We start from the raw sequence: 18486 nt of genomic DNA, 5'->3' as shown, positions 1-18486 counted from the left end.
GAACCCCTCCTCTGCTCTTGCCTTGCTTTGACACGGTCCACTGAGACAACCCACATATAGATGATATTTGAAATGGGTAATGTTTCTGTATAAGCATCCTTGGTTTTAATCACTCTTTAGTTACTTGTTAAGACAAATGGCATCATCTCCATTTTTCCAATTGTCCCCACAATGGAGAGAGCAGTGAGACACTCTTGCTACTTATCCTCTTCAGGGTCATGACTGGGATTTGAGCCTAAGGCAAACTTTGGGCCAAAGGCAAACTAGTCCCTGAACATTAGTCAGACGAGCAACGAGCATTGCGTGGGAATCAATCCCCTGCCTGCTTCCTGATCGTTTTCTATGTGTACCGCTGTTCTACAAACAACTTTTGTATTCATTTCCCAGCCACAGCTGTATAACAACAACAACCTTGTGCAGTCATTGTGATTCAATATCAATATCAAGCAAAAACTTAATCCAGCACTTTACAAGGAAATTCAACACGACCTGACACAAACTCATCCTCTTACAATCCTCCCATGCTGTTTTTTTTTTATTCAATTTTCTTCGTGGCGCTGTGCAATTTTTCAGATACATGAACTCAGCAACTTCTGCCAATATTTGCTAACAGGCATCACTGAACTCGGTATTGACGCACGCTGATCCTTTTACAGTGAATTCATGAATCAGACCGACTTGAGGGTGACTTCCACCTGATATTTCAGCCAGCCAAGGCAAGCTTAATGGGGTCATCGGTGCAGTGAATCGAAGAGGAGAATCCCTGCGTGCAGACATTTTATCCGCTCAGCATCAGCCATCAGTCTTTAACCTACTTTCTTACTTCCACTTTGTTGTCAGTTACCTTCATCGGACTGGATGTTAATATTGCATAGACCTGCTTCTCTCACCGGTGCATTAGTGTATTATTGTAAACAATTCCCGGAAAGTGCGTATTGATCCTTATAATAGTCAGGAGTACCCACTCAGCTTTTGTAGTTGCAAAGCCAATTTTCCCATCCATTAATTTTCTGGGCTTTGGGTCACCATTGCAGCAGATTAAGGAAGCAAAGGGAGGGGTCGTTGCACGGGTGGCCTCCGAGGGCTGTTGGGAAGGCATCCTAAAGTTGTCACTTAACCACCCGTTGACTTATATTGATTCAGTGCAACTCTGACTCTACTATCAGTTTGCCACAATTTACCGGATATTGTTTTACAATCGTAAAAAAAAGGTAATTGTATTTACTCATGTTAAGTTTGTTCCTGTACGCTATTGTTTTCTGCATTGTTATATTTTCTCAGTTCCCTAATAAGCTGTGATCAGCAGCATTGCACCCTTGCTGGCTGGCTTGCTTGCTTCAGCTGCAGTACTTGACAACCATTTTTCTTCAATGAATGAGGGATTTGCCCATCAACCCCAACTATCGACTCTCGTCTAGTAAAGCATACAGTATATGAAATAATTAGCCATATTAGGTGACATAAATGGCAAGCCAGTTCAGTGTAGAGGTGCAATGATTAATGTAATAATCGACAAGTAATTTTCAAATGAATCCAGAATCATTATAATAATCATTGAATCGCTTAGAGATCTTGTTCTATTTTGAAATTGTCCAAAGACTCAGAATTTCAGCCTCTCAACAGTAAATGTCAGATTTCTTTAGTCCTCCATGAAAGCAGACTTATTTTTTAGTGTTGAATCAGAATGAAACATTTAAACATGCTTTTAGAAAAAAAACGACAAAATTAACATTGTTACCTATTTTCTGACATATTACGGACCAAACCTGAATCTTAATGAATTTATATTTCTGCACCGTCAATTTCAAATGAGGGCCTGTTTTTTAATATAGAGATGGAAGTTAAAACGTGTTTTTAAAAAACAAAATCAGATTCCTCGATTAATCAATAAAATAATCAATAGATTAGTTGATTATTAAAATCGTTGTTAGTCGCAGCCATTGTGTCCTCTAAATTGTGTGTGTGTGCAGTTGCACACTTCTCTCACCCACTCAGCGTACAGCAAATGTATACAGCCCATCAAACAAAAAATTCAAGCCAGGAAGAAAAAGACAGAAAATGAAATGCGCACCATGTCGTGTAATTATTGTCACACGGCTCATGTTCTCCGTTGAAGACATCCACTAGGTTAATTTTTCCTAGCCTTGGGTTATATTAATGTAGATGTACTTTTCTAATATAACATTACACCTGCCAAGGGCTAGGTCTCTGTTAATCATATGGTTATTGTGAAGTTGTGGCTTGTTCATTACCATGGTGACAAGTGCAACCATTACGGCCATAACACTTGTTGATCAGAGTATTAATTTAAACATTGGGAACATTGTTTGCAGGCCTACTTGTGTTAATGTCCATCTAATTTCTGGGTATATTTATCCATCGTATTTTCCACTCGATTATACGGACATTAATGCAATATTTTTTTCCCCAGTCGACTGCATGCTAAACGTCTGGACCCTACAGTGTGAATGACGTCTGTAATTTTGATGTCCACTTGCAATTTTCCTCCGTAGTGCTACCTCACTTTCACAACATTCATAAGATTGCCCGTCGTAATCCTAGTTTGGTTCCGCTTTATCACTCAAAATTTCTCTTTCAACTCCCCTGACTTTGAAGCTCCCTCAGAAGTTCGGCCGTTGTTTGTCCTGCTTATCTCTTTGTGTGTCCCTCCGTGCACTCAGTCCAAGCATTCCTTTTCTCCTGTGTGCTCAGTGGGAAAAACACGAGCCACATTACAGCTTTCGATCCGGTCGCACAGGCAAAGAAAGAATCATTTTATTCACTCACACTGCAGTTGTGATTTGTATATCGCTAAAGTCAGGCCGAAGCATTTGTCCAAATGGGTTTAAAATTGAGGTTAACAAAAAACAAACGAACAGATATTCTCTCTATTTTTTTTCTAAACAAAACGATCCTTAAATAAGCAACGCAATGCGATCGAATGGGCGTCAATTATTCACAGATTTTCGTCATACGTGTTCCCACTGGGTACTTGTCCCCCACAAATACCGGGAGTCCTCTGCATTTATATTATGTCTATTTTTGAAGCGCATTCGTGGTTGTCCCTATGAGACAGGCAGTGCTTCAGTCTGTTTCAAAGATGTAGGTCATGGCACCTGCCTTTCTTCTTGGTTTGAGCTGCACCACTGTGAACTTGGCAGACATGCTCCAATGTGATAGACGGTGCCTCCCTACGTCTCATCACTCTCCTCCTCTCATCACTCATCATGCGGTTGGCGTAAACACCTCATGTGCGCCGTCTGTGTCTGCGGGGACTTTTCCCGGAAGTCATTCCCCCTTTGTGCGCTCGGAAGCACACTCTCACATACTTTGTACGTGCACAGACATATTACGTCAACAGGTATGAAGTAAAAGTCATTTCACTGCTCTTCTGCTACATTTCAAAACGGCACGCGGAATATCATCCTGTATGTACAAAAACGTTTCCAAGGCAGCTGAGCCTAGGGGAACTTGGCTGTCTCACAACTCAGCAGCATGCTTGGCATTGAGGCTGTTCTGTTGTTATTTGAAGTGAATTTTAGGACATTGATTCTTCCTAGTTTTACACAGATCAAATCCACAGCCTCTTAATAGAGTTCTATGTGGCAGGATGCCCAAACATAGTGTTTCAACTCGAGATGGGTATGTTACTGATTTTCTGTGATTGACCATGAGGAAAATTAGCCAACAATTTTTAATGGGTTGAGAGAAATGTACCATGCGATGTTATGAACCTTTGCTACTAGGCCAGTGCGGTGTGTAGCATATGCAGAAGGTATGATTGTCTAGTTATATGTACTGTATGCATGAGACAAATACATTTTTCATATATGCTTCTATGGAGTGCCATTCTAGTTTTGCCCCTTTCTGCATGAGGCTATTTTTTTCAAATGTTATTTAGACCTTCATATCGATTCTTGTGTCATCAGATTTTCTCACAATTTTTATTTAACCATATAAAGTCTAAGATGACACAACTGCAACTAGGGCTGCTCGATTATGAAAAAAAATATTAATCACGATTATTTTGGTATTAATTGAAATCACGATTATTCAAACGATTATTTATTTTTGCTACAAAACAAGAACAGGTTTAAACATGTAAAAAATATTAAGACAAAATTCTTTGAAACGCTATAATAATTTAAGTTCGTTTTGGACTCAACAACATTAATTTAATTATTCAAAAAAAATTAAGTGCAAATGTATAAGTTAAAGTATGGTTTCCTTATATAAACAAACAAGTTAACTTGCTATGCACTTATAAATTGCCAAAGTAGTAAACTGCTTGGAGTAAAATGCCAATTTTGACAGAATAACAGACATGCTATTCATCTACACATTTAGACCTTTGTCTGGAGCCTTTTTTGTTTTGTTTTTAAAGTAATATTTACACAAAGTAAACAAAGTTAAAGTAATTTGCTTCTGATAAATTATAAGTTTAATATGCTGATTGGGTAAAACTAGTTTGAATGTTGACTGTTACATAATAGTACGTAATCTATACAATACATACATTATACAATACATTACAGTAGGCCATATATAAACTGTTTTACAGTATAATGACCAATAATATGTTTCCAAATTGCATTTCAAGCAATTTGAAACAAAAATGAACACAAAAAATGTGACTTCATAATATAGACTACACAAGAAATTTAGCTTAAGTCACAGTAATAATGTTTAGCATGGTTTCTATTTTGGCGCTCGTAAAAGTAGTGTATATTTGCATAAGATATGTTATTTAGAATAAATCCCTCGTGCCGATTGCGGACGACGCCAAATCTAACTCGGTGTTTTCTTGCTTTGGTGTATCATAACATCATCGTAAACCAAACGATGGTTGAATAGATTTGTTGTGTTGCTGGTGGATGCAGAGACAAGTTGCACTTTATACGTCTTTGCTCGCCGTCTTCCACGGAAAACCCAAAATGTAACCAAATAAGTGGTTTCGACTTGTCTTGCTTGTTTACAAGTCGTTCCTGTGGCGGGTCTTGTGCCAGTTTTAGGTGTGTTACTCTGTTAAAACGTTGAGTAGGAGCGTGTGCAGTGTGACTTGCGGGGTGCGGGCTGGCTGGCTGGCTCGCTAGCTAGCTAGCTTGAAGAGGGCGGCGCGGCAGAGTAACTTGTGTGCGCATGCCTCAAAACAACTCAAAATTAGTATTAATAATCGTTTTTTTTACGATTATGCCAATTTTGTAATCGCGGAGTGTAATAATCGAAATCTAAATTGAATTTCGATTAATTGCACAGCCCTAACTGCAACTTCACAGACTTGAGGGGACTAGCGTCAATTATCTGTCAACGGGTGTCCCTGTGGTATCTGTAAATCGGCCTGCCACACTTAAGTTGCCATTGAAGAAAAGCCCACTAGACTGTGACCTCCACAAAGATTAACCCAACTTGTCTGCCAGACCTGAATGCCAAAAAAGTGCCACAAGCTATTGTTACTTTTTAAACCAAGCGCTGTAACGGAAGTACGTAGCTGAAGGGCTTTATTACTTCACAGCTCATGTGCCAAGGTAAGTCCATAAACTGGAACACAACGAGTATTTTGCCTACCTAATGCCTTTGCAATAAGAACATGGAAAATAGGAATAAGAGGAACAGTTACTTATAAGTAGCATAGAAAATCATCTTAGCTTGTATGCTATATCTGATGTATGATCTTTGTGCCATTTTTGAGAATAGATTTTTTTGGGTGAAAATCTATTAAACAACAAATACCGTAGTATTTTCACAACTTGCTGTTGCTCCAATCATTTAACTTGTATCACCTCACTTGGAAGCAAAAGTAGTACAAGTCTCTCAATAGATTATTTTGCCAAAGTTGCCACCAGCTCTCTCGCAGCTTTGGGTTTGAGTAAGTGTGTTCATCTGATGATGACAGGGACATTGCCTCTGTAAGGGCTCGTGAGGGTCAAACATTGAGGTATTGCCTTGGCTTCAACAAGCTCTTTGATTTAACATTATTGGAAAATTTCTCTTGTGGCTTGGCTCCAGTCTCCAATTTTTCAATATGCGGAGACACATCCCTCCCCCATAACACACATCACCCACACACTGCTGGTGGTACGCTTCATCAACTCTTAGCAGTGGACCGTTCCTTATGATAACAAACTTGACATCAGGTATGCTAACATGCACATGAGGACTGCCTTGACAGATTACGGAGATCCATTGTGGTAGGTGTTGGAACACGAAGAGAGATTACTGCGAGAGTTCAAGCATCGTAACACTAATTGGACTTGACACTGAAGGATGTTTGGAATATGAAGCTAAATAAGGTTTTGATTTACACCACTGCAATCTACGACCGCAATAATAAACATATTGTTAATCGGGAAATTCAGTTGAGCAATATCTTTGTAAAAGTGGATACATATTGCATTGAATCTTATTATATTGTACAGTTGTACTTAATGTTGTGACAAGTATATTAGTAAACTGAAATACACGCTGTCTGCAAGACTTCGAATCACATACTCTGTTCCAAGTTGAACTAATTCCACCCCTACCAAAGTAAATAATGTAGCACATTTCAATGACAGCGGGTGTATCGTGTTCTTGGAGCTTCGGTTCAGGGTTTGGTCCTTTAGTTCCCTCCAGTCAGATGTGGTTAAATAGAGCAGAAAACATGTATCTATCGCACAGTCCTGGTATATGCGTCATGAAAGATTCAAGTGTGTGACTCAAAAGTGTGTGTGTAACACTTGGTGTTGCATTTGAGGGCTATCTTTGTAAACTGATGGCACATGACTGGTACATGTGTGTGTGGCTGCCTGTTACATTGGAAAACTCATGGATTCACTCAAGCCCCGATTCGATTCGATTTTCAGTTCTCGATTTCGATTCGATTTCTAAAGATCTTTTTTTTTTTTAACAAAATGAATGACTCATTTTAAAACCAAAATATGTTTTTAGTTTAACATCTTTATTTTGTTGTTGTTACAAAAAGTAACTTTTTGTAACATTACTAAAAACAAACTTGAAAGTGAATTAATAATTTTGACTGCATAATGACATTTTGGTCTTATCAGTGTTTTGTTAGTGCCAGAACTAAACAGGAAAATGAATACATGTATAATGGATTTGACTGTTATCATTACAAATAAAAATCCCTTTGTGGTCAAAATTTCAATATGGCTCTTTTATATTTTGCATCAATGCATATTTCAAATCATTTACTGCCATTGACGAATTTATCTGTGTCTTTTCACAGTCCAGCCATTCAATCCCGGGAATTTATTTATGTTTTTTTCAAACGTTAGGGTAAAAGAGGGTCTGAAAATGTGTGGCAGTGAATGAGTTAAGCAGTTCAAATCGATTTTAAATCGATTTTCGATTCATGGTTAAATCCCTATATTTTACAACACTTTTTTTTCCCCCTCTAGTTCAAATAATGTTGAAACATTCTCACACAGTGTCAATTGATCCTGTTATTTATTGTCCCTCTTTTTTCCTCTCAGTTTTCTCCATCCAGGCTGCTGCCATCCAGTTCACCAGGGAGCCCAAGTCTCAGGATGCCCTGCATGGCCGTAGCGCCATGCTCCGCTGTGAAGTCAGCGATCCGACCGACGTCACTTACCGTTGGCTCCACAATGGGCAGCCGCTGGAAAACAGCGAGAGGCGCCACCAGGAGGGCAGCAATCTCAAATTCATCACTGTGGACCGCCGACTGGATGCAGGAAACTTTGAGTGTGTGGCACAAAACACAGCCGTGGGAGAGGTGCTCCACTCCACCAACGCCTCCTTCAACATCAAATGTAAGTGTTGCATTTCAGGCCAGGTTCTCAACCTTCACCTCATTTTCTTGTGAGAAAATGACCAGTTGGCAGGGTTTCATTATGGCAAAAAGGATGTGCGTCCAGTTTGTTGGGTCAGAAAAGCAAGACAAAAGTTGCAGTGTAGGCGGCTGCTAAAAAGCTGAGGGAATGGTTCCAATTTGATGGCATTTTCTTGAGGCTTCCTCTCCTTTGCCTGATTAAACTTGATACAAGTGCCACCAAGCATGTGTTTCTTGTTGCATGCAACGTGTTTTTCTATGTTGCATCACACGCTCTTTTCCCATGTGTCTTAGTCTGGATGTTACGAAATTGCTTGTACCTTTGAGCCTTTGAGACTTCGGATCAATGACAGCCCCTTTTCTCCCTTTTTTTTTGTCATGAAGGCATCTTCAGAAGCAGGCACAGAAGTGTATACATTTGGCTTAATTTGCAGCCTAGCCAAACATCATTGATTAAAAGAAAGCAATAGAAATACTGCATTTTCTCTTTCCTCGCTACATTCAAACTGAAATTTGTCTTTTCTTTTTGGAGGGCTGGGCATGTGTCTGTTTTCAAGGAATTGTTATAATCAAACAAGACCTCCTAGTTGTAAATGAACAGTCTGTCATACTCTGGGAGTCTCAATTCTATGTTGCGTCTCAACGAGCAGATATTTGCGGCCTGTCATGTTAAGTGCATTGTGTCATTGCCAAAAGAAACTCAGTTCTCTAAAGCTCCTCTCATGTTAAAGAAGCAGCTTTAATGTGTTGTGATCATTAAAGATGATCCAGTGTGTTAATAAAGCTCAGCAACCATTTGTATATAGCCGAGTGTAATCCCTTTTGAACAGTGAAGTGCATTACTCACATAGTGTAAATATGTGCAAAGAGTAAACCAGTGAAAAAGCCCACCCATATCACTGAAACACTTGGACTATTTCATTCTTTTAGTCTGATGAGGACGACGAGGCACATCAGCAGTGGATGCAAAGATTGTCAAGCATCATCCATAGTTTCACTGCCACAGTGTTACTGTTTGATCTGTTTCAGTGATTTCAGCGCAAATGCCGGTGAGAAATACTGTACTACTTTTAATGCTGTTTTTGAAACACTTGACTAGTATTTATGAATATAGCATCCACACCAACATTTTTTTTTTTGAAAATGAACAATGGAAACTGATATGTTGTAGTCAAACCACTGAAGAGACATTGCATCACATCGGCTGCACATTGCTGGCTTCGAGGCATTCTTTCGTGATATTCACACATGACTGCTTAGCCCTTTGCATGAAAATTTCAAACTGATTCCTTGACATTAGTTTAATGAGAAGACATGTCACAGATTAGAATATTAATTCGCCCATTGTTAATCTTGGTCAATTTTGACCGGCAGTACTTTTCCATTGCTGTGCAAAGTGATGTGTGGAGATGAATTAACGGTGCGGTGCAGTCCTGTAACAGTAGAGCGAAACCTTCCACAAGTCAAACGTAATCTCTTCTCGGAGCTTGGTCAAACTCCAGTCCACGTAAAGACCCTGTAAAGTAAAAATAAATATGTCTTGTGTTGTTATTGTTAACAACCCTGCCAAATTTGAATTATATGAAGAAATCTGCAAGTTTACAAATTGAGACTGTTGACTGTTATAGAATATGATAACTTACTAAATAGTGTATCTTCTTACTGTGTTGCAATTAAATGTTCACATCATAAAGTAGCTTTCAGGAATAAATCCTCCAGCATTAATTTGTATTCCAACGCTTGGTTTTGTGTATCAACTCATTTGTCTCTGTCAAGAGAGGTTGGCTTCTCTCTGCGGTTCGCTTTGCATAGATCAGAGCATGTTATGACAAATGCTCTCATATTTCCCCAACATACATTTAACGGGTGATAAAGCCATACGCAGCTTTGAAAGACCCCCTCTGGCTCTAATTCTGCTTGAGTGTTCACTCATGTGTATGCTACTTTGCGTGCATAGTAGTAAATATGAGCTTTAGGGGGAGGGGCAGTGTGGTCTACATGTACTGTAACACAGTAGGTTTTTATCCCCCGACTGCCCCACCCCAGCCTCTTGCAAGAGGGAGAGAGTTAATTTATCTTGCTCTCAATGGTGGTAAGCAAATCTTGTCAGTTGAGAGTTATTCAGAGTAATTATCCCCCTCTGTGTTCACTAATAGGGGTTCGACCCCCCCCCTCCGTCCCTTTGACCTGCCTGGTCATTGGGTCTCCATGGCGAGAAGGCGTCCATCAGAGGCGTCGGGGCCATGCCTCGCCTTTGTCAGCATGTTTGTTGGTCCCGCAGGCGACGTTTCGCCTGACGCCCTGGAACAACACGCAGGCGGACTAACGTTTGGGAAATGTCTTGCATGCATTGTCAATCGGCTTGAGAAACGCACTCCATCACTTTGCACTCCCTGCAAACCTGCACTGAGCCACACGAACAAAAGCAAACACACACACGCCGTCTTGCGCTAATCAATGTGTCCCTAATCTACGTTTTATTAGCTGCGTGTGCTCTTAAGTAGAAATAGACCGATGTGTCTTTTTTTTATCAGGACCGATACCGATTATTAGTCAGCGGGGCCGATAACCGATATTTGGAGCCGATATGCATTTTTAGTAAAAAGGACAATATTGGTGTCAAAATCTTAAAAAAAACATGAAAACTCTTAACTTTGTTGAAACGTCTTTAAGCATGTTTATTGAACAATTTTTCAGATTTATATAATTTTTTTTTTTAATCATTATTATTTTTATCATTTTTGGCAATATACATCTTTGTTGTAAAATTCTAATAAAGTTCAGGGAGCTCCCAGCGTCATCAGCATGTCTTAAGTTACAGTAAATGAAAACTTAAACAATAGCTCCATATAGTTTTCTACAGTAAATAAAGTTCTTCCAAATTTCAAAATGACAAATGTTCACGTATCTTTGTTTTGATTTCAAACAAAAACAAAAGGTGCAGAGTGTTCCCAGGGTCAGTAGAATTTCTTTTAACTGAAAATTAAAATAAACAGTTCCATGAAGTAACAGTTTCAAATTGATTTATTATCAGCTATCAGATTTAAAAACAAAAAAAACAAAAACAAAAAAAAAGCCAATACTGATGTTCATCAAAATGCCGAATATCGGCGCCGATAATCGGTCTATCCCTACTCTTAAAACATCCGTACTGATTGCTAGTGCAAGTCCACTAGCTCTCATCCTTTCCATCTGCCCTGTTACTTTAACATTTTTACATGAGCTGACAAAAAGCAGCTGCTCATCAGCCTCATCCCTGTGCTCCACCATGTGACAGCGTCATCATCTCCTTGAGTTGATTGAATTTGAAGGGTTGGCCTGTTGGCCTTTGTCAAGCACAGCCGATCAAATCCGACACCATACTTCTCCCTGGACATCTTCATTTTTTATTTATCTCTTTCACAGCAGGAGTCCAAACTGCATTTACATACACATATGGTACTGCCAGTCAAATAAAAAGCCTGGAATACCTTGCCCTTGTAGCACAAATCTGCCATGCCTTTTTCAGAAGATGGCAACAAACAAACTCACATACACTCCTGCCTTCACTTTAACTCATTCGCTGCCAGACATTTTCAGACCCTCTTGACCCTAACGTTTGGAAAAAAAAATTGAAAAAAATATAATAAAGTTCCTGGGATTGAATGGCTGAGTCCCTCAACCCTCAATTGATCTGGTTTCCTGTTCCTCCTCCAACAAAATGATAATAATCATATAGCCTTAATTATGGTGTTTAAGGCCAGGCAGGCGCACACTCACTCACTTGGTCATGCATTCTGAGACGGATTATCAGCAAGTATGTGTCCCTCTTAATAGGGTATGAAAGACTGCCTTCTGTTTGTCAAGTGGACAGCTGGAGAAACCTGAGCTAAGGACTTAAGTGTTAGAATGTGCAAGTGTCAAAAAATCTAGTTCAAGCTAGTACCAAAATAATAGAATGGCGCAATCAGGCCCAATGTGTCAATGGTTTATTGTGATTGTGAATGGCTTTCTGTACACGGAGGTCAGTGGTGGGTCGTGGTTCCTTGACATGCATATGCTTGCTGCATATTTATCTTTGTATGATGACGGTCTTGGAACACAACAATATCTATCCAGGGGTTGGCCATAGTTCACCATACTGGGGTGTTTTGGACAATTTTGTGCTTCCCCAACCTTGTTGGAACAGTTTAGTGAAGGCAAATTTAAACATGAGAAACTAATTATTGAAACTGGTTATTTAAAGATTGTTTGGTGGGTCATTGGTTTATTCATTCCAAAAAATAAACCTTGACTCAGAGGAAAGTGTTAGAAGCTCATATACTGTATACCACCTCTATCGGACACCCACCAACAACAATTCTTAAAGTGGGGAAATCAAGCCAAACACATTGTTTTCAATAATATGTTCCAAGCAGGCCCACTAGTTGAAACACGGCATTCTGATTAATATTGCGTTTGTGGAATATGAGTTAAGCAGCAAAATCCCCTTTTTAGCCAACTCAGGGGGCGGCCATTTTGTCATTTCTGTCAATTGAAAATCACGGCTCAGCTTCAGAAAACAGGTCAGCCGTGATTGGTCGTTACCTGAGCCCTGAGTAGTTGTGATGTCATTTTCAGACTAAGTGTCCCCCCACCCCCACCAGAGATGGTTAAAAACAAGTGGATTAACTCTTATTCCACAAACGCAATATTCATCAGAATGCCTTGTTTGAACTCGTGGGCTTGCATAGAACATTCTTGAAAAAAACATGTTTGGGTTGACTTCCCCCCTTTAAGCTTCCTTTGCCCCCATCAAAAGTTCACTGTGCCTGGCCTGAGGTCTTCGCCTCGCCTTCACCTTCCTCCTCTTCACTGGAGCGACCTTGACTGAGACACACGATTAGCATAGTTGTCAAAGACTTTCAGACGTGTGCACACAACAAGCATGCTTCAGGGCACTCTTGCTTACTGCAGCGTGGGCGGCATCTCACTCATCACCACATGCAAACACACATTTTTGACAGATACACACAAACCTGCGTACTGTTACAGTTTTTTGGTCATCTCTCTCTTTAGATAATGCTAAGGAGCACTGCATGGCTCTCGGGTAAGGGTGGGTTTAGGCTAGTATTTAGCGATAGCGTATTCATCTTGACAGGTCTCCCTGTAGCGCCTCCTCCGCCCTTTGTCGGCAGTCTGCTTCCTCCCGCCTCTCCACTGCTGTCTCAGGTGAAGCCATGCATTTTTAATAGATGAGGATAAGCGGTTCGGATAATGGGTGGATGGATAAAACGAGTGGTGGCTGCGAAGACGAGCCAGCCAGAGGCCGTAGAAATGTCCGCAATAGAGGAAATTGTGTACACGTACGATGAGCACAATTAAAGAATGTTTAGATGAGGGCATAATAAATAAAAACCTGAAAAAGTAATGTCTGTGTAAGCATCTATAGGCAAATCCTTATAGATATTCCAATTTCGATTAAATTTAGATTTTTTTTTTTTTTCTTTTTCAAATCCATCTTCAGGGCAATATTCACTATTTACAGTAGCACATATATGACAGCACATATATACATCATTCCACCAAAAATAAATACACATATTAGCACTATTTGTCTAATGTAATTTCACTAAAGGGGCTGCGTGAGGGGGGCAATCCTTTTTCAAGTCTTTTTAAACTACTGCAATAAAGCAACAACTACTGCTTGCTGTTATACATACATACAGACATGGAAGAAATTAAGAGACCACCATGTTTTCTTCAGTTTCTTGTTCATTTTTTGGTCTGGTGCCACAAAAAGTGTATCAAGTGACTAACTGACACGAAAGAAAACATGGAATGCCTCAAAGCACAGTTTTTGACAATACAGTGTTATTTATGTAAGAACTTGTGAAGTGGTTTTGGTTATTATCAAGAACACATTTGGAAAACGTCTCAATCAGCTCTTAAATTCAACTCTGCGCTGTTTTTGTGTTCCTCAGTATAATGGTCCAAACAAATGTACCTTTACTTGTACTAGGCGTTTCAAATAAACAGGAAACCGAAGAAACAAGGGTGGTCTCTTATTTTTTTTTATCATGTAATTATGAAGTTTTTTAACTTGATGATTACATGATTGTGTTGTTTGGAATCACGGTTTTGATAAAAAAAAAAAACGATAAGTCATTCAGCAATCCTTCAAGTTAACACCCCCGATTTTTCCATATGATGCGTTCAGGTGGAACTGAGGATTGATTTCTTTCCCTCCACAATGTTCACTTTTCACCTGTGCCGCAATAGATCGGGTTTCATGACATTCTACTATGGCTTTCAGTCCTCCCTTTGCTGTCTGAAATAGGAAATACAGTAAGAGACAGTTAATTTTCCTCATGGTAGACGTCACTGTTCAGCGAACACTGATTATCCCACTAATTATCATTGGATTTTATTGTAAGGGTGACTTTTCCAAGAACGTGTTCTTAAACAGGAAGTCGATTTTTCAAGAATATGTTCTATGCAGGCCCACTAGTTGAAACAGGCCATTCTGATTAATATTGCGTTTGTAGAATATCACAGCTCACGACCAATATCACGACTAACTTGTTCTCTGAAGCTGAGACGTGATTGGTCGTTATCTGTGCCCTGAGCAAGTGTGATGTCATTTTCAGTCGACAGAAGTGACAAAAAGGCCGTCCCTGAAATGGCTAAAAACGGGGGGATTTTGCTGCCTAAATCATATTCCAACAAACGCAACATTAATCAGAAGGTCTTATTTCACCTAGTGAGCCTGCATAGAACATATTTTTGAAGAAAAAAAAACATGTTTGGGTTGACTTCCTCTTTAAGTTGCAAAAGTTAGTTGTCAGTTGTAAGTATAAGAATGTGATGATTGAATTTTGTTTATTGACTATCGGTTGAAAGAATGATCAAGTACAGTTAATTAATTATTCCTATTTCGACTCCTGTATTGGATTCTCCATTGCCAATCCATTGTAGCTTTATAGATACCCAACAATACTTTTTGCCTTCTTGTCGTATGCACGTTTGGAGGAATTATGGACAATGTGCAGCAATGTTTTAAACATTGTATGCCGTGTAGTTGAGGATTCTCTGTTCCCTTTGTGTCAATGTGATGTGGCATCAGTGTCATTCTTGCAGGCCCACTGTGTCACGCACATCCGATGTCAATGAATAACTGGAAACCATTTAACGCAATGTATCACCCTGACTTCAACACGTTTTGTCTGTCCATCCTCCCACTTGAAGTCTTTGCTGTTTTTCTTTCCGCTTCTGCAGGGTTAGAAAGCGGTGCCGTGACATTAAAGGAGCCCATCTCAGAAGGGGAAATTGAGAGCTCAGCCCCCGTCACACTTCGCTGTCACATTGACGGACACCCACGGTTAGTCTCCCCCATCACCTCAAGACCACTCACCGCTTTATTATAAGGATGGTACAAGACAAAAAAGTTTCTTCTGTCATAGCAGAATGTTCCTTTTTTTTAATTTTTTTTTTTTTATGGTCCTATTCACCGCCTTTTCCTCACCCGTTTTTCACGTCTCCCACTCAGGCCAACCTGCCAGTGGTTCAAAGACGGGGTGAAACTGACAGAGAAGAGCCATCAGATCAACAACAAGGAACGAACACTCACAATCAAGAGCGCCACTCCAGATGACAACGGTCTGTTCTACTGTTGCGCCAAGAACGCAGCCGGCCACGTCTGCAGCAACAGTAACTTCACGCTCAACATCATAGGTGAGCTCTATGTCCAATATGGACAAGTTAGCTGAACGCTAAGAGGTGCACTGATATTACAGAGCCAATAGGAAGAGGAAATTGAGTGCTCGATGAGAAGAGAAGAGCGTATTTGTATTTCTGCTTGCTCTTCTCGTGATTTTTTTTTCCATTTTATGTGCTTGCGTGACACTTATGGTTTATCTCCAGTACACCACAGAGAGATGTACAGTATATTAAGCAACTGTCTGAGAAACCTGATGCCTGCATGGCACTAATTAGCCACCTGCAACACACACACACACACACGTAATGTTAGCGCCAGGGTGGAGGAAGGATGGATAATTGCTGAGTTTCCGGTTATCCTATAACCATCCTCAGTTCTGCCATGGGGCTTCACTTTGAGGCACCTTTGACAGATTTGAGTAGGTTTTCAATACAGCCACACTGTCACAGTCTTGCCATGAAATTCTTGGGTGGGCCAAGTGTATAATATGAGTGCTCTACAGGTTAATGTGGCCTTTAATCCAATACACCTCTGGCCATATAGCAAAGCAGAAATGAAATATGACCTCTAATTTTACAAGTTCAAACTCTTTCATGTGGCAACTGGGAAATTTTGCTGACGGCAGTAATATGATTTAAATGAACATTGTAAATCAGTTACTAGCTTACAGGTATATGAGAAATCATTGTTTCGTTAAAATATGTAAAAATGAATAAATACATGAAAAGCACGACATTTAAATTGAAGGTTCAGTCATATTTGGGAGCTGTCACAAATATTTTCTCTCCTGTCATTGTTTATCGGCTTCCCCTGTGGTATGAGTTAACTACATTTTTTTATTAAATATGTACATTTAATATTGAAGATTTTTCATCATGTGGTGTGTTGTGGTCCCCTCGTGGCCCTTTTTTATCGAGTATGCTAAAACAGAGGTATGCCGGAGGGCGTCCTTACAGGGGATCTATTTTTCCAATGACCCCGCCTCATGATTCCAGTGCCAATTAAACATTTTTCACACAATTTTAATACAATATTTTTCACTTGTCGCTAGCTGATGTGCATTGCTTCCATTAACAACATGGCTGTGAGAGAAGCTAGATTACGAAAGTGACTTTTCGATCACACACAGTGAGTTTAATTCCCACTAAGAAACAGACAATCTGAGTGGAATCAATTTTACTTTGTTGTTTTGAGGATGACAGTAAAGGTGCTCGGTGGAAGACATTTGTGGAATCATTTGCCAATCACAGCCCATTTACTGTTTACGTTGCTTCTTCGGCACAAATATTTTACTGAGGAAGCCTTGCCTCACCTCTATAATTCTATATGAAAAAAAGAGTGTGGGAGAGCTAGAAATGTTGCATGCTTAACAATGTGCTATGACAAAAATTCGAATTCTGGCATGTCACAATCATCATATCAGAACTTCTAATCTTCTAAGCAAAAGTAAGGAAGGTAGTATTGAGGAAGGTAGTAACAAGGGGTGTTCCAAAAAAAAAGATTTGAATCTGAAAATCAGTTTTGATGTAAAAGGTGCGAGTGCATCGAATCAAACCAAATCTAATAATTCCACTGGAAAATATATAGAGAATCGTCTTTTATTGGAGAGCTATATCTTTGAAGGAAATGCCACATTTAAAGTAAGATACTGAGAAGTTCCTTCATATTGTAAACAGGTATTTAAAGGAATTGAATAGGTTGTTCAATGAAAATTGTTTTAAAAAAAAGAATATACATGGCACATCAAATTGTTGATTTCAGTATCGGGATCTTTCTCCTTTACAACAGTCAGTCCCATTATGTGTTCCAGCTGGCAAAAAAAAAAAAACCCGATGGTTTTGATTAGCCTGGGGTCAATGAAAAGTCCAGTGACCTAATGAAGTCTACCTGGGCGCCTCCATGTGTTGACACACACCAGCACCTGAGGGGCCCGCACGGCTGTTGGCAGTTTTTAATAAGTGCACAGATGCGGTAGTGCTTGATGGTCTCATGCCTGCAGATGTAATCATGGCGATGTTGGTCTACCTCTTTTATAGATAAGAGCTTTCCTCGACCAGTGGTCACTCCTGAGGACCAGGTGGTTCTGAGGAATGAAGAAGCTGTGTTCCACTGCCAGTTCACGGCCGTGCCGCCTCCTGCTCTGGAATGGTACCATGAAAGCGAGCTGCTGGTCAATAAAACCCGGTAAATCCTTATTGCAATATCCTAGGGTTTTTTTTTTTTCTTCCTGGAAACGTTTGTCCTCCTGTTGCCACATTGCTCCCTCACCTTACCTCACGATTCTACCTTATACGCATCAGCCCTACTTGTTTTACTGCATAGCTGTGGTGCATACCCTTGAGACCTATAAACTGGAACCCTGGAGTCGTACTTTCAGCTTCCATTTTGCTCTGCAGCTCAGGCTCAAGATGAATTGCACATTAAGGAACGTTATTACTGAAATAAGAATGCTGTAAAGTTCCTTTGCAATCTGCTGTACTTCATTTCAACATGAGCGTTCCCTCCAGCCTATCGCAAGAGACTTTGCAGCCCTCCAATGTTCACACACTGAGCGGAAAAAGTCTTCAAGCTGCAATCAGCTTACCAGCATGTCCCCTATAAACATGTAAGCTTTCGATCACATGTGTCAAACAGCAAGCCTGCAGGCAGCTGGGATAAAAATCTGTCCTGCTGGATGATTTAAGTTTTTTAATAATTACTGGTCAGTTTATGTTTCTCATGGTTTGCTGCACAAGAGTCGCTAGCAGATGCGACACACTGCACTGTTGCTGCTGCCTTAATTCAAGCTTGCTTTCCAGACCATCATCATCAACACCGAACAGCACACAGAGACACTGCAGCCGTCTTTGAATTGTTGAATTGCGTGCGACTATAAACAGATTTTGGGGTTGAACTTTACAGGCCCGCATGGCCATTTGGTACAGCTGCCAGTGTTTAAATGGGAATTTAATGAGGCTTCACATAGTGTGTGTGTGTGTGGGGTGCGTGCGGGTGTGTGTGTGTGTGTGTATGTATGTAT

The 18486-nt window shown here is 40.0% G+C and overlaps 1 protein-coding gene across 2 annotated transcripts in view; it reads left to right on the top strand.

The window, feature by feature from the left end:
* ptk7b (protein tyrosine kinase 7b) overlaps positions 1–18486 on the top strand; it is a 71003-nt gene that overhangs the window by 39779 nt on the left and 12738 nt on the right. For both annotated transcript variants that reach the window (XM_086046061.1, XM_086046060.1), the window contains 4 exons: positions 7473–7769; positions 15026–15128; positions 15297–15481; positions 17504–17651. In XM_086046061.1, coding sequence (XP_085902187.1) covers positions 7473–7769; positions 15026–15128; positions 15297–15481; positions 17504–17651 — 733 coding nt within the window. The remainder of the gene's footprint in view (positions 1–7472; positions 7770–15025; positions 15129–15296; positions 15482–17503; positions 17652–18486) is intronic.

This window comes from Filicampus tigris, chromosome 11 (assembly GCF_054856515.1).
Source record: "Filicampus tigris isolate MCC_2025a chromosome 11, RoL_Ftig_1.0, whole genome shotgun sequence".
NCBI classification, from domain to species: Eukaryota; Metazoa; Chordata; class Actinopteri; order Syngnathiformes; family Syngnathidae; genus Filicampus; species Filicampus tigris.
The sequence above is the reverse complement of the archived record's forward strand: the minus strand, read 5'-3'. Positions and strand labels throughout refer to the sequence as shown.